The sequence below is a fragment of the Abrus precatorius genome, unplaced genomic scaffold (assembly GCF_003935025.1).
Source record: "Abrus precatorius isolate BTA unplaced genomic scaffold, Abrus_2018 Scaffold4, whole genome shotgun sequence".
Lineage (NCBI taxonomy): Eukaryota > Viridiplantae > Streptophyta > Magnoliopsida > Fabales > Fabaceae > Abrus > Abrus precatorius.
Genome location: NW_020874384.1, coordinates 18802553 through 18829200, shown reverse-complemented (window position 1 = coordinate 18829200; position 26648 = coordinate 18802553). Strand labels below are relative to the sequence as shown.

General features: G+C 31.3%; 5 protein-coding genes across 8 annotated transcripts; 2 read left to right on the top strand and 3 right to left on the bottom strand.

Moving 5' to 3' along the window:
- Positions 1-3985: 3985 nt before the first annotated feature.
- LOC113865673 (MFP1 attachment factor 1-like) lies at positions 3986-4826 on the bottom strand. Its single transcript, XM_027500382.1, has one exon. It carries the CDS (start codon positions 4733-4735, stop codon positions 4244-4246), a length of 492 nt encoding a protein of 163 aa, XP_027356183.1. The 5' UTR covers positions 4736-4826; the 3' UTR covers positions 3986-4243.
- A 1793-nt stretch (positions 4827-6619) lies between these two features.
- On the top strand, positions 6620-11694 carry LOC113865418 (WD40 repeat-containing protein HOS15-like). Of its 4 annotated transcripts, none has more exons than XM_027499939.1 (14): positions 6620-6692; positions 7116-7259; positions 7363-7731; positions 7836-7930; positions 8021-8067; positions 8740-8890; positions 9020-9083; positions 9205-9363; positions 9458-9579; positions 9764-9838; positions 10204-10257; positions 10338-10411; positions 10782-10856; positions 11393-11694. In XM_027499939.1, exons 1-14 carry the CDS (start codon positions 6632-6634, stop codon positions 11610-11612), a joined length of 1710 nt encoding a protein of 569 aa, XP_027355740.1. In that variant the 5' UTR covers positions 6620-6631; the 3' UTR covers positions 11613-11694. The 4 variants fall into 4 exon arrangements, with proteins under 4 accessions (XP_027355740.1, XP_027355742.1, XP_027355743.1 ...); XM_027499941.1 differs by having other exon boundaries at positions 7116-7261; positions 7371-7731; XM_027499942.1 differs by lacking the exon at positions 6620-6692 and having other exon boundaries at positions 7135-7261.
- Positions 11695-12602: 908 nt separating this feature from the next.
- LOC113865637 (putative cyclin-A3-1) lies at positions 12603-14747 on the bottom strand. Its single transcript, XM_027500332.1, has 9 exons — positions 14418-14747; positions 14105-14337; positions 13935-14010; positions 13753-13829; positions 13635-13668; positions 13397-13546; positions 13149-13283; positions 12820-13059; positions 12603-12664 (listed from the first exon to the last, which is right to left on the bottom strand). Exons 1-8 carry the CDS (start codon positions 14709-14711, stop codon positions 12994-12996), a joined length of 1065 nt encoding a protein of 354 aa, XP_027356133.1. The 5' UTR covers positions 14712-14747; the 3' UTR covers positions 12603-12664; positions 12820-12993.
- Positions 14748-15952: 1205 nt separating this feature from the next.
- On the top strand, positions 15953-17601 carry LOC113866269 (putative cyclin-A3-1). The gene is made up of 8 exons (XM_027501148.1): positions 15953-16198; positions 16302-16531; positions 16625-16700; positions 16803-16879; positions 16963-16996; positions 17084-17233; positions 17327-17461; positions 17539-17601. The coding sequence occupies exons 1-8, from the start codon at positions 15953-15955 to the stop codon at positions 17599-17601; spliced, it is 1011 nt and encodes a 336-aa protein (XP_027356949.1).
- Positions 17602-21476: 3875 nt separating this feature from the next.
- LOC113866268 (agamous-like MADS-box protein AGL104) lies at positions 21477-24915 on the bottom strand. Its single transcript, XM_027501147.1, has 10 exons — positions 24731-24915; positions 24346-24399; positions 24208-24223; positions 24045-24106; positions 23921-23948; positions 23757-23818; positions 23538-23637; positions 21987-22123; positions 21812-21900; positions 21477-21562 (listed from the first exon to the last, which is right to left on the bottom strand). The coding sequence occupies exons 1-10, from the start codon at positions 24913-24915 to the stop codon at positions 21477-21479; spliced, it is 819 nt and encodes a 272-aa protein (XP_027356948.1).
- Positions 24916-26648: the final 1733 nt, after the last annotated feature.

Here is a 26648-nt window from a genome sequence, read left to right as displayed (position 1 = left end):
GTCACCGAGTCTTAATTTTAGTTTAGTTTGTTTTGAATTTTTTTCCAATGAATTTTATGTTTATTTTTATATTTAAAATCAAATCTTGCCCTCAACGTTAGAAAGTTTTTACTTTCTATATATTGGGTTTTCTACCGATTTAACAATTTTTTAGTTAAACAGTATCGTCATTGTTTTAAAATAGCCAAAATGTAATAAATTTTTACTATTAAAAATCACATGATAAATATACTTAAATGCTACTGTAGCTTGGTTGAATGAATAGATTATAAGTAAGATTATTCTAGCGTTTCATTACTGAATATGAGTTAAATTATTATATAAATCATCGTGAAAACGTAGGGTTTTTTTAAGACATTATTGGTCATTTTAGACATCTACTTAATATCCATCAAATTAAATTTGAGAAAAAGACGGGAGAAAAATTCTATCCAATTATCAAACATCAAGGTATTAAATATTAAATAAAAATAGGTGATCATTAAGGATATTAGTTAAAAAAATAAAAAATTTAAAATATTACTAATATTCTGATTTTTATAATTAATTTTAATTTTTTTTAATAATGTCTTTACAATACTAGTCGGCGAAACCATAAAAATATGCATCACGTCCCTCTCCTCTTTGTATTCGATGTCCTAAATTTATACATCGATACTATATATAAAAAATTCTTTATTTTATTTTCAAATAGACATTAAAACTTTGATATTTTTATGATATCTTTTTTCAATTTCTTAGCATCCAAAACATAGTAAAGGTAAATGACCCTAAATCCTAAATTATATAAAACTTTTCTAACTTAACAAGTAATTTTGAGTTTGAATACTGTCGCATTAAATATTTAAAAGGAAACACTTTTAACAATCAAAATATTTTTATTTAACGTAACCAAATTTACTTTCGATTAAAGATAGCCTCTGGACCAAAAAAATAAAATAATATATTAAAGGTGAGAACAGCATGTTAGAGTCGTGAAAGAGTGAGAGATGTTGGGGAGGGTGAGTCTGATCACATTCTTCAAAGACCAAATTATATAAGATTCACACATGTAGACAAGATGGTCCAATAACTTGGCCGCCCATGTAGCCGTGCATGAAAGAACAACTTTCCCCCAACATCCCCTCCACTTGGAAACTTGCATTGATGTTATCTCAACAACCTTCACCTATCTCTCATAAATCATACCCAAGATGCACTCTCGAAATTAAATAGCTTTTAATGTAGCATAAATTCTGAGGTTTACAAAATTGTATTTAGGTACTTTGTCAATTCACTAATTCACTTACAATAAAGTATTAAAGGGAGTTTTAACTAGAGTAATTTCGTTGTAACACCACCGTTTTAGCTTATCGTACAAAATTTCCTTCGAGAAAATATCAGTTCAATTGCATTTTAACAATTTTACCATTTAACTAGTTTTTAAAAATGTTAAAAACTATGATTATCAATACATTCGCACAATTGTTGAAGACACTAGTTAAGAAGGCCCATTATATAATACATCAAATTTTATCTTATCAACATTGACTTACGTTTTTAAATTGCCTGTACATGGACTAAAACAATTGTAACAAATGAGCATTTCGATAGTTCTACCTGATGTATAGTTAATGGGTTGGCATCTTTTATCTTAAGATTATAAAGAGTGCGTTCACAGCCAAATCATTGGAGTAAAAGAAAAACAGTAGACAGCCAAATCAACAGTAGCTTGTGTAACAACTAACTACTCTCAATAAAGAAACGAAGGAATGACAATGCATATCAAAATCAAGGCAAATACTACTTAGCCATACGCCAGGTAAAAGATACGAAGGAATGGAAATCAGGGAGATAATACACGGACTTTAGCTCATCAGATAAGAGCTTTGTAGTAAGGGTATTCAACTGGATATCACCATAAATTGCAATAGAGAAAAGGAGAATAACCTTGAGTAGAATCAGGACATTAAAAAATTGACCTATTATCAAATGAATTGGTTTTCAAGGAAACATCAATGTTGGTTGTTGATTAGAAAATGAAGGTAGAAATCTCAACATGTTATATTCTCATGGTCAAAAGACACAAGCACAACCACATAAAATTACCATAAAAAAACCAACATAAGATGTAATACATTGTGGCTAACTCACAAAAATGAGGCACGGAATGAGAATTCAAACACGATCATTAAAGGTATTGAACACCCCTAGAGAAATACCTTTCTCAGGTTTTCAGACAAGTAACTCTACAGTCTCTAAGAAATGCAATGAGGACATTATCGCCTGCAAATTTAAGAGGGAAGGAAATAAACATGACAAACCAACACTACCCATATATTTAATCCTCGATCAAAGAACCTATTCAATAAGAATAGAGGCCAATAGAATGGAACCTTATTCCCCAAGAAAACTGGACCTTTTCTCTTTCAGTTCATAAAAATCCAAAGAGTCCATCGTACACAAATCATGCTATACAAGACATCAAACAAAGATGCCTACGCTATGATGTTCAGACAATAAAATAAAAAGAACAAGGCATAACAATTGCCTTGCATCACTTGCAACCAGTCCAGTGTGCTGCTCCTCATCACTACGCCAAAATGATATTTCGTAATAAGAAAAAATCAAATAATGAAACAATAAAGGGTAACTCACCACCCGGTTATATATTTCAGCTGAAGAATCAAGACTAAATACTAAGTGACAATATATATTACACTATTTCAAGATCCTTATTTTCCCTACAAAATACACATCATCTAATAAGCAAAAAACTCAGATTAGGATGATGATCCATTCTAGTTAAGTTCGTATTTCTACTGAAAGTACAATCTCAGAATACAATCACTAATATGTAAGCAATTAGTACCAAATGTGTCCATAAACAGCACACATCAACAAATGATACACTGTCACTATAATTCTATAATGATTTTTAAAATATGAGATGCCTTCTCTTGTTCTAACCACCCTGCGCTATCTGTGCATAATAACATCCAAAGCTCCTAAAGAAATATTAACCAGAGTAAAGTGTAATCTGAATACATAGATGATTGATCCAGAATGAGAAATATTTATTATATAAGAAGTCATTAAAGAATCATTTTTCTGTGCATAGAAAAGTCTAATCGCAAGATTAGGGATCTTGGTAATTAAATGTAGTAATAGGTCCAATCTGCTCTAGAACATTGCAATTTATGTGGTCCTACAAATTAGATGTTTTCAGGTCCTTTTCATTAGATTAGTAAAGCGTTACCACTTACAAGTTAAACTTAAGTACTTAACTGTTCCTAAAGACGGGCTGAAGGGCACACCCTTCATTTCTAGGATTACATTGGATTCTGAGATCTTTTCAGACATCCAAGGAGGTTGATTCCTCCCATCTCCAAACCAAGTCATTATCTTTTTCCATTAATATCATATTTCAGTTTAAATCCTTGGTTGACATCACACGTTTTCATGCAATCCGTTACACAATAATATAGAGCTTGGTCCAGTCGTAACTCCAACTTTCCTAAACCACATTTTCATGTAATCCGTTACCTGCGAATATAGAACTTGGTGCAATGGTAACTCCAACTTTCCAAAAACTTATTTTTTAATAAAGAAAACATAAGAAATAGATTACTTACCATTCACGGGATACAGTATATTTACTTGTCTACATTCTCTGATTGTTTATCTAATTCTAGAACACTACTTGACTTCAAATAGAGAAGACAGCATGTAAACACATCAAACTCAATTGCACTAAAGAGGAGAACGCAGCAACAACTAAGTAACCAGGTTCAATCATCAACAAATAGTTCAATGACTTGCGGGCGTAGCAACCCGCAAGTCAGAGAAGCTTTCTTATAAAATTCAGCAAAAGCAACACCATAGCATGCGTACGAAATTATAAAATAATAATAATAATAATAACTCATTTTAGTCATGACATATACACAAACGATGCTGGAAAGTTGTAATAGAAACAAATTTTAAGAGTTTGGACAAGCCAAAATAATGTCTCGGATTTCCACAAAATTTAGCAAGAGATAACATAGAAGCAAAGGAATCGCATAAAGCCAAGGAAATTCACCACTAAGCGAAGCACATAGAGGTAAACAATAAAACAACTAAAGATGTTCAGGGGAATAATTTATACTCAACATTGGTGGCACAAGAAATAAACAAAGTTCTACAGATAGATCATCATACTATAAAATATTAGAATATAAACCCTCAACAAGGGAACCCTAACATACTATAATCCCAAGGATCAGGTTTCGGATTCGGCGGCAGCAGGGGCGCTCTCTGCGGCGGAGGAAGGAGTAACATCGGAGGTAGGGTTCTGATCAACGCCGTTATCGACGGCGTTGGAACCTGTGGTAGCTCTGGCCTTAACGGTGTCAAGCATCCGTTTGCTGATCTCCTTGGAATATACCTGGAGGATCTCGATGCCGTCGTTGTCGGAAGCGGCGGAACCACCGGCGGCGGAGAAGGCCTCATCCTCGATCTGGCGCGCAGCGGCAGAGGCCTCGTCGGGGGGCATTGTACCGTAGCGCTTGGAGAGGACGGAGGGAGTGGATAGGGTTTCGATTAAGCGGTTGATGACGGCGTCGCGGGTGCGTTGAGTGGGCGGCCAAATGCTGAAGGAGATGCCGGCGGGGGGGAGTTTGGCGGTGGCCGGTGGTTGGTCTTGGTTGTGCTGCTGCGTTGGAGCGGAGTCTTGCTCCGATGCGGCGGCGGGTGCGATTTCCGGGTCGGACATTTTGGAAGGGATAGGAGTTTGCTTCGCAAAAACAGCGATTTGAGGAAGGGCCTGTCAGCGTAGTATAATGTGTAATGGCGAGATTTTTGGGATTTTTTGGGGCCACGGAAGGAAAAGGAAAGGACACGATATTCACTTTTTTTAAGAAAAATAATAAACACCTAAATAAAAAATTATTATTATTAATTAATTGAAAATATGATAAATTCAATTTTAAACTAGTTATTATCTATAATAGAACTATAATATAATAAAGTTTACATTTTTAATATATTTAAGGATATTGAAAACCAGTAAAAAAATTCAAAGTAAACTTTTTATCTTAAAATATTATTAATATGTTTTTTAAAGTTCAGAGCATAATTTTAATAAATTTTTAATTCTTTAACAAATAATCCTAAATACTAGTTAATAAAAACTCTTTGATTAAATTCATAACATTTAAGCATAGGCACGTGGGTTTTTGTTTTTCAGACAAATTCAAATATTTATCTTTTAAATAGTTGTTGAGATTAATAATAATTTTTTGCAAATGATTTAAAAAATGTATTGAACATAATTTATAAAATCTTTAAAAAACTCGTCCAAATTTGTTTTTTGTTTTTTATTATTGTGTCGATTAAGTTTAAAAGTGAAGAAAAATAAATAAATAATCTTAAATAATATAATATACGGAATATTGAAAAGTACAATACAAGAGTAATTTTCTTTTGTCATTTTCTTTCTTTATTTTCTTTGTTTATTGGTCATAACTTTTTTCATTTTCAAGCGACTTAGATGTGGACAAAATGAGAAATATTGGGGGTTGCTTTTAGGATTTTTTTTACACTCCTATTAAAAAATTTGTAAATTTTTTCTTTTTTTATATAATTATGTAAATTATTAATTTTGAAAATTTTATTTTAAAAATAGTTAATAATTTTAGAAATTATTTTTCGAAAGTATAAAAGTTTAAATGTGAAAATTTATTTTTAAAATTGTTTGAATCTTAATTTCTAAAGTTTATGTTTGAAAATAGTCAATAATTCTGTAAATTCATTTTTTAAAATGGTATAATCCAAATTTTGAAAACTTATTTTTGGTATGGTTAACAATTTTGACATTCTTTCTGGAAGTGTAAAAACTGAATTTTGAAAATTATAAAAAAAGTTAACAATTCTGAAAATTAATTTTAAAAATTAACACATGGAAGTGTAAAATCATAATTTTAAAATTTCATTTTTAGAAATAATTAATAATTTCATAAATTAATTTTTGAATGTGTAGAATGCTAATTTAGAAACTTATTGTTTGAACTTGTTAATAGTTTTAAAAATTAATTTCTATAAATATAAAATCTTAATTCAATAAACTTATTTAGAAAGAGAAGTAACATTGATAAGCTAATGGATGTTGACAAAGATTTCATTCTTTATGTTAAAATTATTTTTATAATATATTTAAAATAATAAAAATATCTAAAGAGTAATAATATGTAAAATACATTTAAATAAGCTAATAATAAAGGAGCAATCAAACTTAGAGTAACGAAAAAATGATAATAGAGATAAAGAGTGAAGTTTCAAATGAAATTTAAAATTTAAAGCAAAACTAAAAGATCAATTAATTAAAATTATGGTGTAAAAGACAGAAAAAGGTTGACAAAAGAATCCCTGAAATATTCACAAGTGTGGGCTGAACCTTATTAGTAAGAACTAAAGCCCAAGAAGAAAACATGAGATTGATGTAAAATGAACGAAACATTAATTAGTGATGTTGAGATTCGGGCTGTACCTGATTCCGACCCGAGCGCCACTGCCAAACCCACTACCTCAGCACCTGTCTTATGTCTTGCAGTTCATAGTTCAGCAACTCAAGTTATTACTTATTGCCACAAACCACTGATCCATCATCACAATGATCTCAATCTCTTCTTCTGAATTGAACTACTTAGTCTTCCGTTACCTTCACGAATCAGGTTCCTCCTTGTCCTAATTAAATTCTCTCTTTCTCTGCTTTTTTCTTCATCATAACCATGGTTTAGGAACTTTGCATATTTGATATTGTATGCGATATCGAGGTAATTAATAGTTTAGAGAAATCATGTCGTATAGTGTCGTCTAAAGTGATGGTCATGCTCACATAATTACATATCGTATAATTTTTCCTGTAATGTGATTTTTAATTTTGTATACAAAAGGAAAGGGTATAAAAAGGGGGAGAATAATAAATTTCCAAGTTATTTGGAGACATACGTATTGCTTGTAATAAGTTTAAAGAGCAGAAAACCACCTTTTGTAGTGTAACTTTGGCATTGCGCTCTGTGCTGGTTTTTTTTTTTTTTTTCTTCCTTCTGATATTCAATTTTCTCTCATAACTTTTGATGGCTACCTCGTTTCAGGTTTTACTCATTCTGCTTTTGCATTCGGGTATGAAGCAGGAATCGAGAACAGCAGAATTGATGTTAATGTGGTTCCACCGGGTGCTCTTGTTACTTTCATACAGAAAGGAATTCAATATCTTGAGCTGGAAGCAAACTTGAGTGGTGTAAGCATTTTAATTTTTGGTTGTATGTTATTCATATAGTTGTTACTAACATGCACATAATGCATGCTTGCGGACCTTAAGCTGACTGGTGCTTGCGTTAGGTCTACAGAGTGATGCTGACATGGATGAAGATTTATCATTTCTACAGCCGCTGGATCTTATCACAAAGGACCCATATGAACTACACAATATAGTAAAAGCCAAAAAGGAAAACCTACGTCAGCATAAATTCGAATCAAATATAATAATGAATGAATTGAGTCAGGACGACGGAAGGGAACGTGTTCAGGATACAGAGAAAGAGAGGAAAGAAAAGGAAAATGAACAAAGAATGGAAAAAATACGGTTAGAGAAAGAGACAGAGCAAGTGAAGGGTGAATATAAAGAAGCACAACACACCGATCAAAACCATACAGAGAATCATGAAGATAAGATTATTGTTGAAAATCTGGAAAATAGAGCGCATGGAGGTAAAGATTAATGGATTAGTTTTATTTACCCTTTTATTTATCAGCTATCAATCTTTATCAATAGCATATCAGACAAGGAAAAAAGTATAAATTTTATGGTATAGGGCCTGAACCAATGGAAATCTCACAGAGCTCCATGTCATTGCCTAATGAAACTCCATGTGCTGATGTAAAAATTTTGGAAGGCCATAAATCAGAGGTTTGAACTTATCTGTAAACTGTTTATTATCTTCCCCATTGGTTTACTTCTATTGTACGGCTTGTTGTAAAGTTCTTTCATTCCTGGTAGGTTTTTGCTTGTGCATGGAATCCATCAGGTCCACTTCTTGCGTCTGGGTGAGTACAAGCAACTTTGTAAAGAAAACACCAGAAATGGGAAAGTCAACCCAGTCTATTTTGAACTTTGATAGTAGATTTGTTTTTTCGTTCTGTTCATTTTACTGCCCCAACTTTGTTCTTCTATTCATTAATTGTTGGTTGTTTCCATATCTAGAATCATATTTTCTATTAGTTCCATACAATAACCTTCCAAGCAGGGATACTTCGAGAAATATTGTCTACCCATCCAAGAATTTAAAATTTAATTTCTAACTGTTTATAAGTCTAAGGAAATACTTATATTAATGGACAATTGGATGAATAGCCAGGTTTTGACAAGCATTTTCATGATTTTTAAGTTTTTAGCACCGGTTTGTCCTTCAAATTGAATGAAATTATCAAATTCTTGAATTTTGCTTTCTTATATCTAGTGTTGAATTTAAATTATATTTCTTTCTTTTTTCCTAGCATAAATTAAGATGTCTGCACTTCATATTTATGTACACTCTGACTTAGATCTGCTTAAAAAACAGAGAGTATGATGGTGTAATTTGGCGTACAGTCTTTCATGCTACTTGTGCAGGATCAATAACTAGTAAACAGTATTGACTGTTATACTTTTTTTTTTTTTCTATTGATCAATTTCAAGTTAAAGATTTGGCAATATGTTTTTATTTTTAACCATTCCAGATCTGGAGATTCAACAGCTCGAATTTGGAAAATTGCTGATGGACATTGTAGCTCTAGTGTGCAAAATGAATCAGTAAATGTTGTAGTGCTGCAGCACTTAAAAGAAAGCACCAATGAAGAAAGCAAGGATGTCACAACACTTGACTGGAATGTAAGTCTTTGTAGCATTGTTGTGGTTGCATACTTGCCATGCTTCTTTGTATAATTAACTCTAGTCTTCCTCTTGTGTTCCTATCTTATTCCCCAGCTGATATCTTCCACTATGCTTTTTATTATGCAGGGTGACGGAACTCTATTGGCAACTGGTTCTTATGATGGCCAAGCAAGAATATGGAGTAGAGATGGTGTGCTCTTACATAATTTATTTTACAAATATGCATTTCTTGGCATGAGATGTGCGTTATTTGTGACTCTGGACCTTGTATTCTTTGATGTTAACTGAAGTGTTGCTTTGAGGTTCTTTAGGCGAGTTGAATAGTACACTAAACAAGCACAAAGGTCCAATCTTTTCTCTAAAGTGGAACAAGAAAGGGGATTATCTTCTTAGTGGAAGTGTAGACAAAACTGCTGTTGTATGGAACATAAAGACTGGGGAATGGAAACAACAATTTGAATTTCACTCTGGTAAGTTTGTTTTTTGTATCTGTCTTCTGGTGAAAAGTCTTTTGTTTTTCTGATGGCTGTCCTTGTAATCATAATTATTCCCAAATTGTTTCAGGACCAACTCTTGATGTTGATTGGCGAAACAATGTTTCATTTGCAACATGCTCCACCGATAAAATGATATATGTTTGTAAAATTGGGGAGAATAGACCAATCAAAACTTTCTCAGGGCATCAGGTATCTCTTCCTAATCAATGGTGCTGCTGATGATTTTTTTTATTAATATGCTAACTTTTAATTGGAAACGATACAGTGATTTTCCATGACAGAATAGACTAACATACTCATTTACTATCTGCTATGAGGATATTCAATTACGGTTTTATTCTTTGCTTGATGTTTTGAAATGTTATCATTTCAGGATGAAGTTAATGCCATTAAATGGGATCCAACAGGTTCTTTACTGGCTTCCTGCTCAGATGATCACACTGCAAAAGTAATTAACAGAAAATTAGCAATTTGGTTCACTTTTGTTGTCATATCAATAGAGTGCATCAGTGGAGTGTATAGATTTGCATTTTCATTTTAAGAGAATTTATTATAATGGTATAATGGATAGATAGTATAGATAAGGGCTTTGCAGAAAATAAAATGGGGGTGTAATTGTTGAAAAAAATTATTTATTAAATTTAGTCTTTTATACTTCTATACAAGAAGCATTTCTGGGAAATATGACCTTTTCTGGGCTTTTTTGGACAAGAAACATGGACAGGAAACTGTTTCTGGAAACGTAAACCTGAGTGTCGTTATGCTTTGAAGTATTTGAGTATCCAATTGACTGCTCATAAAATTGTGATGCAGATATGGAGTTTAAAGCAGGACAAGCATTTACATGATTTAAAGGAACATGTCAAGGTTTGGATATATTTTGCTGTGTGCGCATTTTCCTTGCCGTTTCCCTTTATTCTCTTTCTAATAAAGCAATGATCCTTTAGGAGATATATACTATCCGATGGAGCCCTACAGGTCCAGGTACCAACAGTCCCAACCAGCAGTTAGTACTAGCAAGGTAAATAATGCTTCTACTCATGAAAATTGGCAATAGAAGATATGAAAGCGGCTCCTCGTGAAATCCTTTTATTTTAAACCAATGGTTTTGTTTACTTGTGTCCTTGGGGTAGAGGTTGAGAAATAAAAAATATATACTATTCAATGAAAAGTACAAACATTTAATATCTTAAAAATCTAAGATGCATTCAATACCTTTTTTCCGTGAGTACTTTCGATACATAATAAATGTTATGTTTTCTAACCATTTCCCTAAAGGCACACATTAACAAAACCCTTAAATTAATCAATGTTAAAGAGATTTGAATTTTTTTTTTAAAAAAATTGTGTTTTGTATCCCCCTAATGCTTCTTATTGTTATTTTTAAGCAGTGCCTCATTCGACTCCACAATAAAGCTATGGGATGTGGAACTAGGGAGTGTACTCTACAGCTTAAATGGCCACAGGTGCTGAAACTAAATCAACGTACTTTATGAGCAAAATACATACCCACACACCCCCACAAATACATGCTTATTATATGTATGAATGGATCAATTCATTTTTGTCCATGCTAATATATGATATGCTATAAAGCTAGAGAGAAAAATTGTTAGGATCTAATTGCAAGATATAAAACTTGGGTCTCAAATTAGAAGTATGAGATTCTAGTGTGAGATTTATAAGGTCTTGGACTTTCTAATTATAATAACTGGGTTTTAATAGTGTGGTTCTCCGTACTTATAAAAATCAAAAGGAATATGTGATTCATTGAGAAAAATTGAATATGATCTCAGTACAAAGAGAACTACACATACAATTGAGTTAGTGGGTAATCAACAACCAATAATAACTGAAAAGGTAACAGAATATCTAGATTCTAACGGCAACAAACTGCAATTGATTGGATAAGAGATGAATGGTCCAACCAGTATCCTAAGACAAAGCTAGCAATTTCCTATATTTTTAGCATTTTAACACTGGTTTATGTTGCAACACTTAGGGATCCTGTATATTCCGTTGCATTCAGCCCTAATGGCGAGTATCTGGCAAGTGGCTCCATGGATAGATACATGCATATATGGTCGGTGAAGGAGGGCAAGATTGTGAAAACATACGCGGGAAATGGTGGGATATTTGAAGTTAATTGGAGCAAAGACGGTGATAAAGTTGCTGCCTGTTTTTCAAACAATATAGTCTGTGTTTTGGATTTCCGAATGTAAATTACAGGGGTGCTTACTGCTAATATTTATTTCCTCGGTGCCACAAACAGTTACAAATTTTGTACAGGGCCATTTGCAACATTTTCCTACTTTTCTTTTCAACTTTTTCCTGCTTCTAACATATCCTCTTCTACCTGGGTGTTCGGTTACTCAAATATGTAGGAACCATTTTAAGGCCGGCCCTGAAGTAACCTATGGGTGATTTTGTAGGCTTTTAAAATAATTTTGTAATTAATATAATTAACTTTTAAAAATTAATGAAGTTTTGAAGAATATGTATTTATGCTTCAAACGTAATTTTCTTATGCTATTTAAACAGTTCCATTTTTTTTTAAGTGTTCTTAAATACAATCTTTCTTTAAAAATTATTATTTTGAATTTAATTCTTTTAAAATTTATTCAATCCAAATGTACATCGACCACCAATCTAGTTTATTCCAGCGTGTATCGGCTTTAATGTTTGAAACCGACGAGATGGGAAGTGAAGAGTGGGGAGTTGATCAACGAGTACATCGGGAATCAGTAACGGCGTCATGTTCGTCCGTCCAACTTGATGAAGTCCGAAGCATGAATCAAATTGAATAACCTGTTTTGTCACTTCTAGATGTGAGGAAAGTATTTGTTTTTGTAAATTAGTGAATTTTTAGTATATTGATGAAAGTTTTATTAAATTAAAATAAAAATTTAAAATAATAAATTTAATATATTGACTATCTTTAAATTTGACAGGTTTTATATACTAAAATAATAAATATTTTTATAACCCATTTTTTCAGGTATCTCCACTGACAAATTTTTACCCTCACAATTTACCAAACCTTACCCACTAGATCGTGAAAATTGATCATGTAATATAGCCTTCATACACCAGCAATGAAAGACATTTGTATTTCCATTTAATACCCCCAGTCAAAATATACATTACTTTATGATCGATGTGATCTCAAGAAACTAAGCAGTATTACAACTTGATTATAAGTAGTACAACCAAATTATCATTAAAGAAGCAGCTGGCATTCAGCAACAGTAATTAGGCATGTAACTTGAGATCCCTGCAGTTCAAAGGCATAAAGATATCAGTTAAAAATGAGTTAAAGGAACACAGTTGCACCATTTTGAAGAAAACCCAGACATGAAAATCATTCTACATCCCAAACCCATAATCTAAAATAAAGTAACCAAATATATAAGATTCAGTAGCATGTACCTATCCAGAAAGTTCATTGCGAAATGCGGTTTAACCTTGTAATTAACTTCACTGCTGTGTTTAAAACAAAATACTTTTTGGTAGAAGATATCAACTTCCATTACAGCATAACACTTCCAAAAGTGGTGATTTTGCTCAACTATGAGATTCATTTATCATAGAATTCCCACTCCATCACTGATCTTCAAAGTAATGATTTGGTACATATGGAGAGGAAGGTAGGTTTGCCACGCATTTGAACTGTTCCAGTCAAAAGATTTAAACTCACTATATTTGCCGTAATTAGAATTGAAATGTATATAAATCAAAAGAAAGGTGAAAACAACCACCTTATGCTGCTTGTATTTCTCCCGAACAGCTTGGAAGGATGTTGCCTTTCTTAACAAATACAATTCATGCAATATGAGAACACATTCTTTCAACTCAGCTGGTTTGAAACCCGAGCATTCACACAGGGATGAAGTCTGCAAAAGGTTTTCAACTTTTTTTTAGTGCCTTGAAAAACACAGTTACTAACATATTCTTCTTAAAGATAAAGAAAACATATATATCACTACCCAAAATAACAAATATTTACCCAAGGATGCACATCAGGCCAGATAATGAATCTTGCAAGAAATATAACCGAGGCAGCCACAATAGAAGGCAAGAATCTTATACAGTTGTAATCCAACAAACTTAGCTCAGCTATATAGCTGCCCAGAAATTCAATCTGCAAATTTGAATTCTGAAAATAAAAACAAAAATAATTAGTAAACAACACAGTTAAAGCTATTGAGATAACAGCAAAGAATGTGAAAAACAGTTCAACTTACTTTTTGGTCCTTAGAAGCAACACCAGCAAACCTCCTGAAACAGCAATTACACTCAATTAATCCAATTAATTCCATTTCAATAGTACCCTAATCATTCACATTTGCAAAAAGTTCCTACCTTAAAAAGGTGTTCACAGTAGGGCTGCCCAATTCAAAATTAAGGGACTTGAGTATGTCAGCTTCCATCTTCACAACCTACATTATCACCAATAACCAATATGAGGAAGGGAGAAAGAACCCTGAAATAACAAACAAAATCATAACTCCGTACCATTCAAAAGAAAAGAATAGCACATTTACCTCTGCCTTGTCATAAGTGTGATCAGTGATGCTGCAGAACTCTTCCACACGGGGAGGGGTAATTTCCTCATACTTACTGCATATTAACAAAAACAAAAATTAAATTAAGATGCATAATCATGTCAAGAGCCCAATTGTCTGAAAAATAAAAGTAGTTTCTGAAGCCTTACGAAGCAATAAGCATGGAGGAAACACCCAGCAATTGGAGCCTAGATTTGGTCACAGGATTAACTGATAGAAACCTATCAATGTATGAAACTGAGAGATGAAGGGTATCAGAGAGAAGCTTGTACTCTTCAGCAACCTCCACTAACCAATCCACCAATATCCCTCTCATGTTTGCTGTAACTTCCCTCTGAACTTTCTCGATATAATCAGTCCTTGGCCTTCTCTTTCTCTGCATCTGAGAAAGAAGCAACTTAAAGATTAAACACTCGAACAACGTTAATGAAAACTTAGTTTACATTAAAGAATAAGCATTACCTCCATTGTACGAAGATACTTATAGATATCAGATATATAAGGTTCACCAATCTGGGGGTCATCAAAGTTGGCATCAGGAGAAGAAAGGGTCTTCTTTAAGAGAGCTTGTTTCTTGATATTGGGATTCTTCTGACATTGAAGTTTCTCTTTGTGTTTGTTCAAGGTTGCGGGATGTATAAGATTGGGTATATTGGGAAGTTCTCCCAACACGATCCGCTTCTTTTTTAAGTGTTGATTGTGGACTACAACTACATTTGCAGCGTTTGCCTTCCTCTTTGCAGCACGAGTCTCCATCTCCTTAGTGTGTTGTTGATTGGAAGAGAGGGAGAAAGCAAAGAAGAATGGTGGGGTGAGTAAGTGAGAGAGAGTTATATAGAATGGGTGGAGAAGACAAAGAGCGGTTTTTCAAAACATTGTCAAAACCAAAATTGTTTTCGTATGCCGCTACTAAGGAGCCGTGTCTTGAAATTTTGAGGTTTTGGGATTAGTTCAAAATTTGGATGTGTTTGGTTTTGAGTTAAAACTTCGGAGTTATTTTCATATGGCGGGGATGGCGGGTTTCTTTTGCGCCATGCCTTCCAATCAAAATTAGTCAAATGTATTTTATTGCTTCTCTAGTAGTAAGCCCAAATTATTTAATTCTTTTATTTATCTTTTATATCATGTTGAAATCGACAAATATTTTATATAATGGATCAAGATTTAAATTAAATATTAATACAATCCATGATATCACATAATAGGTACATGTGGATTAGTTTTATTTATATTTTATGCTTTAAAAAATAAAAAACATTTTTAATCGGATTAAACTGTTTGTTTGATGGATTGAAAGTAAAAAATATATAAATATAAATATAATATAATATTTTATTTATTTATAGTTTAACTTAAAAAATTATAATCTTAATTTATTATAAGTTATAAGTTTTTAATTAATTTTATCAAACAAATATTTTAGAACATTTCAAAATATAAATAAAGCTAAAATTTGATGTAAAAATATCATATTATATATATATATATGAAATTTTAAAATAAAAATATAATTTATTTTAAATTTTTAAAGAGATCCAAAAATTTTTATTTTTTTTAAATCAAAATAATATCAAGGTTTTACTTTTCTATAAAATTAAAAAAATATTTGTTAATATATAAATCATATAAACAGAAAACAACTTGCACATCAATTGCACCATTTAACATGATATACCAGTGTACTCAATTTTCAACGCGCCAATGCTAAAGTATAAGTTAAGGATATGCAAATTATAAGTCCTTTTGTGTACTTTATGCATAAAAATTATATTTATTTCAAATTTAAAAAAATACATATTTAAATTTTGATATTTTCTATTTTATTTTTAAAAAATCCAAAAATTTTCACAGCGCCATTCAAACCACTATCATTTTGTCAAATGATTAAAATTAAAATAGAGGGAATGGCCCTCTTGATGTTCCCACTTTCTTATAAATCTTAAAATGACTCCTTCCAAAATCAAATATTGTTTCCTTCTTTGCGCTGAGTGAAGCCAATGGAGACTGGAGTTCCAAAGAGAAGGGCCAACCAATCCCAAACTCAACCCCTCAAAAAACAAAGAGTTGTTTTGGGTGAACTTTCCAATTTGCCCAATCTCATTGTTCCTCAACCTAAACCCCTCAATAAAGCACCCACCACTAACAAGAATTTGAACAAAACTGTTGACAATGTTGTTGATTCAAAATCAAACATCAATGGCCTTGTTGTTTCCGAGATCTATAAATATCTTCGCAAGTTGGAGGTACCTTTTTATTATTATTATTATTATTATTTCAGCAATGTTGTTGGATAAAACAACCTTTATATATGTATAATTTTCGTTGATTTTGATATTTATTTTTTAGATGGAGATGCGAAGAACAGTGTTTGACTACATTGAGAGAGTTCAGACAGAGGTTACTACTAACATGAGAGGAATATTGGTGGATTGGTTAGTAGAGGTTGCGGAAGAGTACAAGCTTCTTTCGGATACCCTTCATCTTGCGGTTTCGTATATTGATCGGTTTTTATCGGTTAATCCAGTGAGTAAACCAAAGCTTCAGTTGCTGGGTGTTTCCTCCATGCTTATTGCATCGTATGCTTCAGACACTACTTTATAATTTTGCAAATGCCGTTTACTCTAACGGCCATAAGCATCATTGTTTTATTTATATTTTAAAATGTGCAGGAAATATGAAGAAATTAATCCACCCCACGTGGAAGAGTTCTGTTTCATCACTGATAACTCATATAACAAAGCAGAGGTAAGTAAATTGTTCTCAGTAATAGCCGTGTTGAATTTTATTTCGTTCTATTTTGTTAATGTCCCTTCAATTTGGTTCTCATGGTTATTATTTACAATATAGGTGGTAAGTATGGAAGCTGACATACTCAAGTCCCTAAATTTTGAACTGGGCAACCCCACTGTTAAGACATTTTTAAGGTGATTACCCTGTTGTTGCAAATTGCAAATATGAAACATATAAATTCAATTGGAATGACAGGGGAATAATTATGTGTACACAGGAGGTTTACTGGGATTGCTTGTGAGAATAAAAAGGTGATTTTGATTTTTCATTCCATATGGTGTTGGCTATTTCACAGGCTTTTGTTAAGTTTACTAATTGTTATAGTTTTTTTTTTTCAGGCTCCAAATTTGCAGTTTGAGTTTATGAGTTACTATCTTGCCGAGCTAAGTTTGTTGGACTATTATTGTTTGAGGTTCTTGCCTTCTTTGGTGGCTGCATCTGTAATATTTCTTGCTAGATTTATCATTTGGCCTGAACTTCAACCTTGGGTATGTATTTGATGGTATTGATAATAACTTTTTATGTAAAAGAAGTTGCCAAATTAAGGGTAAAAGACATTTATGAATGTGTTTGTGTGACAGACATCAGCTCTGTGTGAATGCTCTGGGTATAAATCAGTTGACTTAAAAGAGTGTGTTCTCATCTTGCATGACTTGTACATGGCAAGGAGGGGTGGGTCTTTCCAAGCTACAAGGGAGAAATACAAGCAACACAAGGTTGATTATTTTCACTTGCATTTCACTTGCTTCCATTATGGCAAATTGAATGACTTTAATTCTTTATACTGTGACAGTTTAAACACGTAACGAACCTGCCTGCGCCTCGACATGTACCTTTTTATCTCTTTGAGCAATAGTGATGCAGTTGGATGGAACTTGTAAATTTTTTGAAGTGGTTCAATGGGTGATGGGACTTGCTCCCTTTTGCACCAGACGCATGAAAATTTCAATTTTGGAAGTTACATGGTGAAAGGCAATCAACTTCATTGCCTAATGATGTGGTCTCTTAGACAACAGATTTTGTTTAGTTAGGTATTGATATTGTACTACCATTCGCTTTAAAGTGTGGTGTAATATGTAAGTTTCACTTTAGTTAATATTTAAATATTGTACTTGATAAAATACTATTCAGTTTCAATGATACAAAAAAGAATTTGAATACTTTTTTGGCTTAAATAAAACGAGCATCCTTTTAGTCAGATTAAAAATGAATTAAAAGATAATTGAATTGATTAAGGTAAATAATTGGGTCATTATTCACTTAATTAGAAGGTTAAAGACAAGGCTGATTTACAAAGTCTATTAGTTCATAAAACTATTTATAAAAGGAAAGTAAGATACAAGTAAAGATTTTAATTTTTGAATAATAGTATTTACTATTTAAACCGACATTTGACTTTATCATTAGAGTATTTTTTGTAGGTACATCTCTCACATCAAACAGAGAAAAGCCAGTGATACTTGTAAGAATGCCATCTTATCTCACAGAAGAGGAAATTTGAGAAGATCAGTGTATTCTTAGCAGAAACATTTTAGTACCCACTGTAGGCCATGATTTGCCTCAACTTTGATTAACTATGGTGCTAACAAGGAGTCAACATGAAGGACAGAGCCAGTAATGGAGAACCTCTCATCAATAGGAAGATACTACACCCATACCTGAAGGAGGAGGAAATGAAAACTTCTTTTCGATAGTAAGACAGTTGAGGGTTGAAATGATAGAAATGCAAAGATTGAGGGAAAAAGACATTCTAGAGTTATTAGTTTTAAGGAAGAAAAATGCTAATTTAAGAAATGAAATCATAACTTATATTCCTTCTCAGACTACCCCTTTTGTTCAAGAGTAAAGAGAATCTTTGGCCTTGCAAGAAAAGTCGAAAACTTCCTTTTAAACAAGAACTACTTCCATTGAACGACACAAAACATCAAACCAGAGCCCTTTCATTCAGCTTATCTTGGAAGTTAAGTTACCAAAAAATTGGAGGGACCTAACATTGGAAAAGTATGACGGAACCTTTGACTCCGAGGAGCATTTGAATATTTTTACAACTCAAATCGGCTTGTACACAGATAATGATGCATTATTATGCCAAATCTTTTTCACCTCACTTTATGGACCAGCTCTCAATTGGTTTATCAGGTTACTCCCTATCTTTAAGTTTCCTAGCAATCATATCCAGCTCATTTACAATATCATTCAGCCGCAAAGAAACTTTTTCAAACTTTTCAATCTCATTGAGATTCCCAACCTCAAGAGAAGTAGTCAGTCTTGCTAGATCCGACAACGAATCCTCCCACTCGATGGAATAGGCCATAAGAAGGATAAGAAAAGAAAGTAAGGATAAAATAAAACAAAGCGTACCTTCAAGAAATTCTCAAAAAGAAGAAAGGAAAAGCTTCCAACAATATAAGCACAACTTACCCTTCGGTTTAGAGCAAGAAAACGTATATGATACCTGGACCACTACATATTTATAAAACATAAAGTTTGGGCAAATGAAGAGTCGCACCGCTCTCCAATCGTCAGATCTTTTTCAGATTAACGGATACGAGCGACCAACCTTTCATTTCAAAAGCACGAACCACGATAAAACCCTAATTTGCTGAAACCCTAAGACCCTTAAGATATTAGCATATTTTAAAACGACACCACTTGATCTCATCTATAGAAGAAGGAATCTGAATACCTCTTCGGCCTACTCAACTGAAGCACCAACATATTTTAAAACTTAATACATTATCGGTCAAACCATATCATTTTCACCTAAATGAAGAGAATCATGACACAAACAAAAAGGGTCAGCAGGACTTAACAAGCCCTTAAGTCGGGCTAGTGTACTAGATAAGATACCACTAGGTCTCAATGATAAAAGAAGGAATTTGAATACCCCTTTGGTTTAAATAAGACGAGCACCTCCCTCTGGTCAGATTAAGAATGAATTAAAGGATAATTGAACTGATTAGGGTAAATAATCAGGTCATTATTCACTTAATTGGAAGGCTAAAGACAGGACTGACTCATAAAGCCTATTAGTTCATAATACTGCTTATAAAAGGAAAGTAAGAGATACAAGTAAAGAGTTGATTTCTCAATATTCAATAATATTTATTGCCTAAACTGACACCTGACTTTATCATTGAAGTGCCTTTTGCAGGTACACTTCCCACGTCAGACAAAGAAAAGTCAATGACACTTGCAAGGAGTTTTGAGAAGACCAATATATTCTTAGCATGAACAAATATTAACTAATATGGCAATGCTTTTGGGCTTTTTAGCAATTTTAAAAAATAAATTTTTGAAATATGATAGTTATAAAAAAATTTAATAGAATGTGCAAATATTACGATAATTGATAAGATAATTAATTAGATTATGTGTTCTTACTTTTTTTTTAAATATATATTTTGTAATATAGTTATATAATATATTAAGATTCAAAATTTAAATCTAAATAAAGTAAAAATAATGCCTAAAAAGAATAAAAATTAGCAAAATAAATAAATAATGCAAAATAAGTCATGTAAGGTAATAAAATTATTTTAAAAAGTATTATTTTAAGAATTGAGTTTTAGTTTTAATATATCGAGGTAGATTAATGGGCTGTCTTTAAATATAACAAGCATATAATCTTCAAAATTTAGATCAAATTTATTATTAATAATAATAACATAGGCCTATATAATGATACTATTATTACTGTACTATATATATACATTCATCTAATTTAAGCATTCTTTAGATAATTAGAAATCCAACTCTTTTAAATAGATCTTTAAAAAAGACGTAATAAACAGAGGGTTCGGTTTAATTGCTTTTCTTATTTTATCTTATTTCTATATTTATTTAATTAATAAAGCCGGATGTATCTCATTTTTTTAGCCTAAATTTTTATCTTGTAAAAACTCCAAATTAAAAATAAATAAAATAGAATAACATAGCAAGTCAAATTTTATGATATTAAATTTCAAACTTGAATAGCTACATTATTTAATAAGTTTTTATATAAAAATAAAATTAATAAGTACTTTGTAGCATTATTTTAGTTTAATTTATAATATTTTTAACATATAAATAAATATCAACTTTTAAATAACATACTTATGTATATTTAAATTATATAAAATTTGATATGTATGATTATGAAAATAATATTACATGATTTAATGACTGAAATGATTAATTTTATATTTTATAAAAAATTATTATGCAATATAAGTATTTAAACTTAATATTTAGTGTTGATGGATTATAACTTATTTTGTTGTTTCACATGTGCATTAACTATAAAATAATTAAGATTAGATCATCTCTCATTCCTATATTATGTTATTCTTATTCAACTCATGTTTTTAATGAACAATTAAATTTATTTTCATCCTTAATTACAAACACATACAGTGAAAATAAAATTGATTAGAGATACAAATGCATAAACAAGAAGGAACACACGTCATGCAAGACATCTAATTTCATCAAAACTTCTTCGTAGGAAACAACATTTTTGTTTTGCGCTCAGATTCATCAAGCTACGGAGTACAACTTAATAAATGGCTACAAGTCATACACATGAAAGCGAAAAAACAATGACATAGAAAATATTTTATTTCAGCTGCTAGCTGAGGAAATGTACATATTCATGTTTTCCCATTTTTATCTGAGTTTATATTTTCCAGTAAAAAATATATGTAGAGACTTCTTATAATGTTGGTGGTGATTGGGTATTAAAACATTTTATGGGATAAATTGAGAAAAATACTGTTCTAGTTGTTCTCCTTCCCTTGTCTGAGTTGTCTCTGCAATAGATAAAGATCCACTCCCTGCCAATAGTTTAAACATCAATAATACAAAGCAATGGCTCCAAATCTATATTTGTTGATAATTAAGCATCAATAAACGCGACAAGTTTGTGAAGCAAAAAGTAAATTTTCACTAATTAAGTTTATCTTCAATTAATATATATATACAGTTGGGCAGCTCTATCCAAATCAAATTATTACACAACTAGTTACTTTTTTCTAAACCAACCCAACAAGTTACTTTTAATAAAATTATATTGTAGTAAGTACCTAAAGGACGAAGGTGCTCCCAAGAGTGCAGAAGGGTCGAATTTGGCGCTAACATATCAACAACAGCATTATTGTTTGATTGTTGATCTCTGAGTGCAGAAAGAAAGAGAGAGATGAACAATTTGATGCAAATTTTGTAGGAATTGACAAATGGAGCAATGGCAATAAAGAGTACCTTACAGGAGCAGAGTCGTAAGCATTAGCAAAGTTCAAAATCTGAGGACGTGGATCTCCCTGTGAAAACCAATCTACTGGATTCTTTGAGGTACTGGTAACAAATCCATTTTCATTTACAGTTTTTGGAACATGTACCTAATGATATTTAAATAATAGTTGCAAGTTGGAATCAAAGATTAGCTGCAATAAACATATGTTATATACATAGTTCTAAATTTAACAAAATGATCATATATATTATTAGTTGTAACCTTGTTTCTAATAGTCTCTCGTGCATGGTAATAAAGAATACCTTTCTTGAAAAACGTGTCCTATATTTTTAGGGGAATAGAATCATTATAGACGTGTTCGGCACACATTTCTATGATCATTATAATTCCTTAGCTAGATACTTCTGTTAATAGACTCTGTTGTCAAAAATGCCTTTGCTCATAGGATTTTTTGTTTTTTTTGATAAAATTCCATTGTAATCGTGTTTGTCTTTTAAAATTAAGTTTCGATCTTACATATACAAAGAAGCACTTTAGGGTTTATTTGTTTTATAAATGAATAGAATCAATTTTGAATTGTTGAACAAATTTTAAAGATGTGACCAAATTAATTTTAATGATATATATATAAGTATAAAAATTAATATTCTTTTGCGCCAAATTAAAACAACCGAGGCTTAATCAAATATCCTAAGAAAAAGGCTTCATCAAATTGTCGATTACGTCATTTTAAAAAAAAAAATTATCAAGTGAAAAAATTAAATATTAATTTATAAACTCCTTGTCAGTTATTTTTTTCAGAATATATATAGAACGGGGTGATTACAGAATGTTAATATAAGGTGTATTTATCAAAATTCATTAATAAATTAGCTAAAATTAATAAATTAATTGGTGAAATTAAAATATTTTAAATAAATAAATTTTTAAAAATTGATAAGTGTAAATTAACATAAAGAAAATTATTTAATTACTTAATTATAACTTAATAATTATCACTTTTTATATTTATTTATCTTAAATAATTAATTATCTTCAAAATCACCAAAATAATTTTATTTATTCTTATTTTTAAATACTTTTATTATACAAAATGATATTATATTATACAAAATAATATTTGTGGCGTGTGTGAGAGGGGGCTAGAGACTTATAAACTGAAAAATTTAAACGAAGTAAAATTTTAAAAAGCATTATAGACTAATAAATAAGTTTTTTTACTACTTTCCCCCAAAAAAAAAAGTCTTTTTAAGAAATTTTTTTTATTTAAATAAATTTATGTTAATCAAATAAATTAAAAAGGTTATACATCCCAAAATTCACTCTTAAGTAAGCTTAATCTTTATATACCTGTGGAGATTGAGAGGCACGATAACTGTTATCTTCTTCCAAAACACACTGTTCAAGACAAAATTGTAAGTTGCTTTCTAATTTAGAGACATTTCACAATTCATATAAATGATTAACTTATTTAAGTACATTGTACATAAAAACAGTAGCAGTAGTAAATTTATTGTGTGGCTGCTGTTAACGGTAATTAATTAATCAATGAAACTTACTTTTTGTAGTTGCACTTGTGTTAGTGTTTCCCGAAGAACATGTTCACGATATTCAGCCTCGCACAACGTTGTGATCTCAGAAGGATCACCTTCAAATATCCTAAAAAATAATGTGACGGTAAACATGCTATATTCCTTCACCCATAATTAAATTATAATTTGTTTTTTGGTCTGGATTGATGATAAATTGTTAGCAACGATAAATGAAGTCAAAGGAACCTTAGTCTCTTCTCCATCTCTTCCAATTGAGACTTGCAAATAGATATTTCTCTTTGAATCTCCTGAAGAATTCGCATAGAATAATCAGTTATACACACATATAACATCAATTGAAGTTGGAAACAGATCACAGGGTGATATACAATGCTTGCTATAACAAATACCTCAAGTTGAGAATCTGGAGTCATTGGGCTGCATAACAACACGATCAAATGTAATCATTAATAAAAGACTATGATTCAAACCCCAGTAAATAACAAAAAACCAAACTAGATCTATTGAAAATACCGTGGGGCTTTGCATATTTGATCAGCTTCAATTTTCAACCTAGTGAGCAACTTTTTAACGTGCTACAGAGAATGAAAAAATTGAAATTTCAGAATAATATTCCCGACAATCTTCTAATACTGATGTTCAGTTCAAAACCTTATGTGATGTAAGATTTGATTACCTCTTGATTGTGCATCCTTCAGAGTTGCATGGTAACAAGAGTTTACATTAAGTCCATATGGCCGATGAATCAAAGGTGACAACATTACGATAAAATTAATTAGTATCAATCATTATAAATGTGACAAGAAACCCTTACCTTCCGTGTTCAGTCTCCGGAAGATTAACATATCGTTCTAGAATTTCCTCAATACTTCAAAACATATATTAAAAAACAAAAAAAGAACGAGTCATTTTGATTTTTCAATGGAAAACAAAACTTTTGAAATAAAATATATAAAATCGATAAACGAATTATCAATAAAGTAAACAAAAACATGCAAAATGAAAAAATGAAAGCATATATACGTTTGATTTAAATTAAATATATTTTTTATACTTATCTGATTTAAAATCAACAGTAAACACAGATTATTTTTTTTTTCTTACACATCCTTTCGCTTCACATTAATTACATCCTAATGGATAATAATAATAATAAAGAAGCACACACAAATGCATACATGGGAATAATTAATTCGAACCTTCTATTGCCAGAGAAGAGACTGGCTCTCCCTGATGGGGAAAACATGATGAGAGCCACATCAACATCACAGAGAACAGAAAGTTCGTAAGCTTTCTTGATTAGTCCATTCCTCCTCTTTGAGAAAGTGACTTGCCTATTTGTTGTGTTCTCAATCTTTTTGATCTGAAGCTTCACTCTCCCCATATTTCACCTTGTTCTCTTCACGAGAAGCCTATAAAATATATAGGAAAAGGAAATAAAAATAATAACTAAAGATGTATAAATTAATAAGAGGTTGAGCCAAACCACATGTTACCCTATGTGAACTGCATCTGGAAACAAAGGCGGCAACAGTAGAAGAAAACAAGAGAAAAATAGGAAGAAATGTAGGCGATGGATTTTGTCTTTGTCAGGCCATTGACAGAAGGTGACGCCTGGGGACATTAAGAAAGAAAGAGATAGCGGTTTGTATGCAGATAACTTGAAAACTTCACAACCATGCTGTTTTTCCCAAGACTAGTATATTATTAAACATATAACTAAGAAATTAATGATAAAAACGTTTCATTACATTAAAGATACATAAAAGAAATAATAAAATTATATTAATTTTTAATAATTTTGTATAGTTTATTTATTAACCATTGTTTTTAAATTATTTGTCAGGAATTTCTCTCTGTGTTAATTTTGCGTAGATGTTTTCCCATCTCCTTGTAAATTTGCTTATTTTCCTACTGCTGCCACGCTGCGGCATAGCATCTCCCAAGAACTGATTTTGAAGAGGTGGTGGGTGTAAAAGTAATTAATGTTTATAATATTAAAGAGAAAACAATCATTTTTATAAATTTTAATTAATAAAACTTACAATGTGAATTCTAATTGAATAATTTTTTTAACATAATCATATTATGTCACGCGTGAAAATGATTGTCATAAATTCATAGCTTGAATCAAATGAGAACAGTGAAGATTTGTCCTTAGGAAGCTGCATTTCGTGTTGAGAAGAATGTGAAGAAAGAGGGGGAAAGGGACGAAGTTGCTGTGATTTCAACTTTCAAGCATGATGGAAGAGGGAGGACGATCGCGCTTGAGTCCATTATAAGCCCATTGTGTGGCTCTCTATTCCAATTATAGATTTTGATGGGTAAAACAATTTAGTTTGTATACTCAAAATACGCAATATAAAATTAAAATCAACATTTAAGTATGAAATATTTGAATCCTGTTATAGGTACGGACTGTTATATATAATTATTATGAAAAATTGAGCTTACAAAAAGAGAATGGAATTGCCATATATTTAAATCATTCAATACTTTAATAAAACAATGTTAAATATATTAAAAATATCATAAAAATTATATTTTTAATAAAATTTTTACTTTAATTTCTTAATCAATATTCTCACAAGATTGATTAGTATTTTCACTTAACTTAAAGCGTTAATAAATTTGTGTGCGTCCCTCATAAAATTTGCACGTGGGTCAAAGTTGAATATAGATGTAACAAAATCTCGGGAGCAAACAATTTTAAAACATTAAATTAAAAAAAAGGTTGCAGAACTGTATTGTTAGGTAAAATAACAGTTTTATAAATACACAAACATTAACATTATATTATATTATTTTTATTTATTTATTACTTACTTTTTATATTTTTACACTGACAAATATATATATATATATATATATATATATATATATATATATATATATATAAACATTTTCCTTAAAATAACATAATAAAGACTACCAAACATTCTAAATATCTACCATTCAAAATACCCGCCAATCACAGCACAAGCGGTTGGTTGAACAGTTGAACTTGACTTCATAGAAGAACAGTGAAACGAGTTAGTCACAAATTAAGTCCAATCTCCACTTCTCTTCCTCTTCATGCTTTTTCGAATCACTGCCTCTGCTATGTTACACCGACCC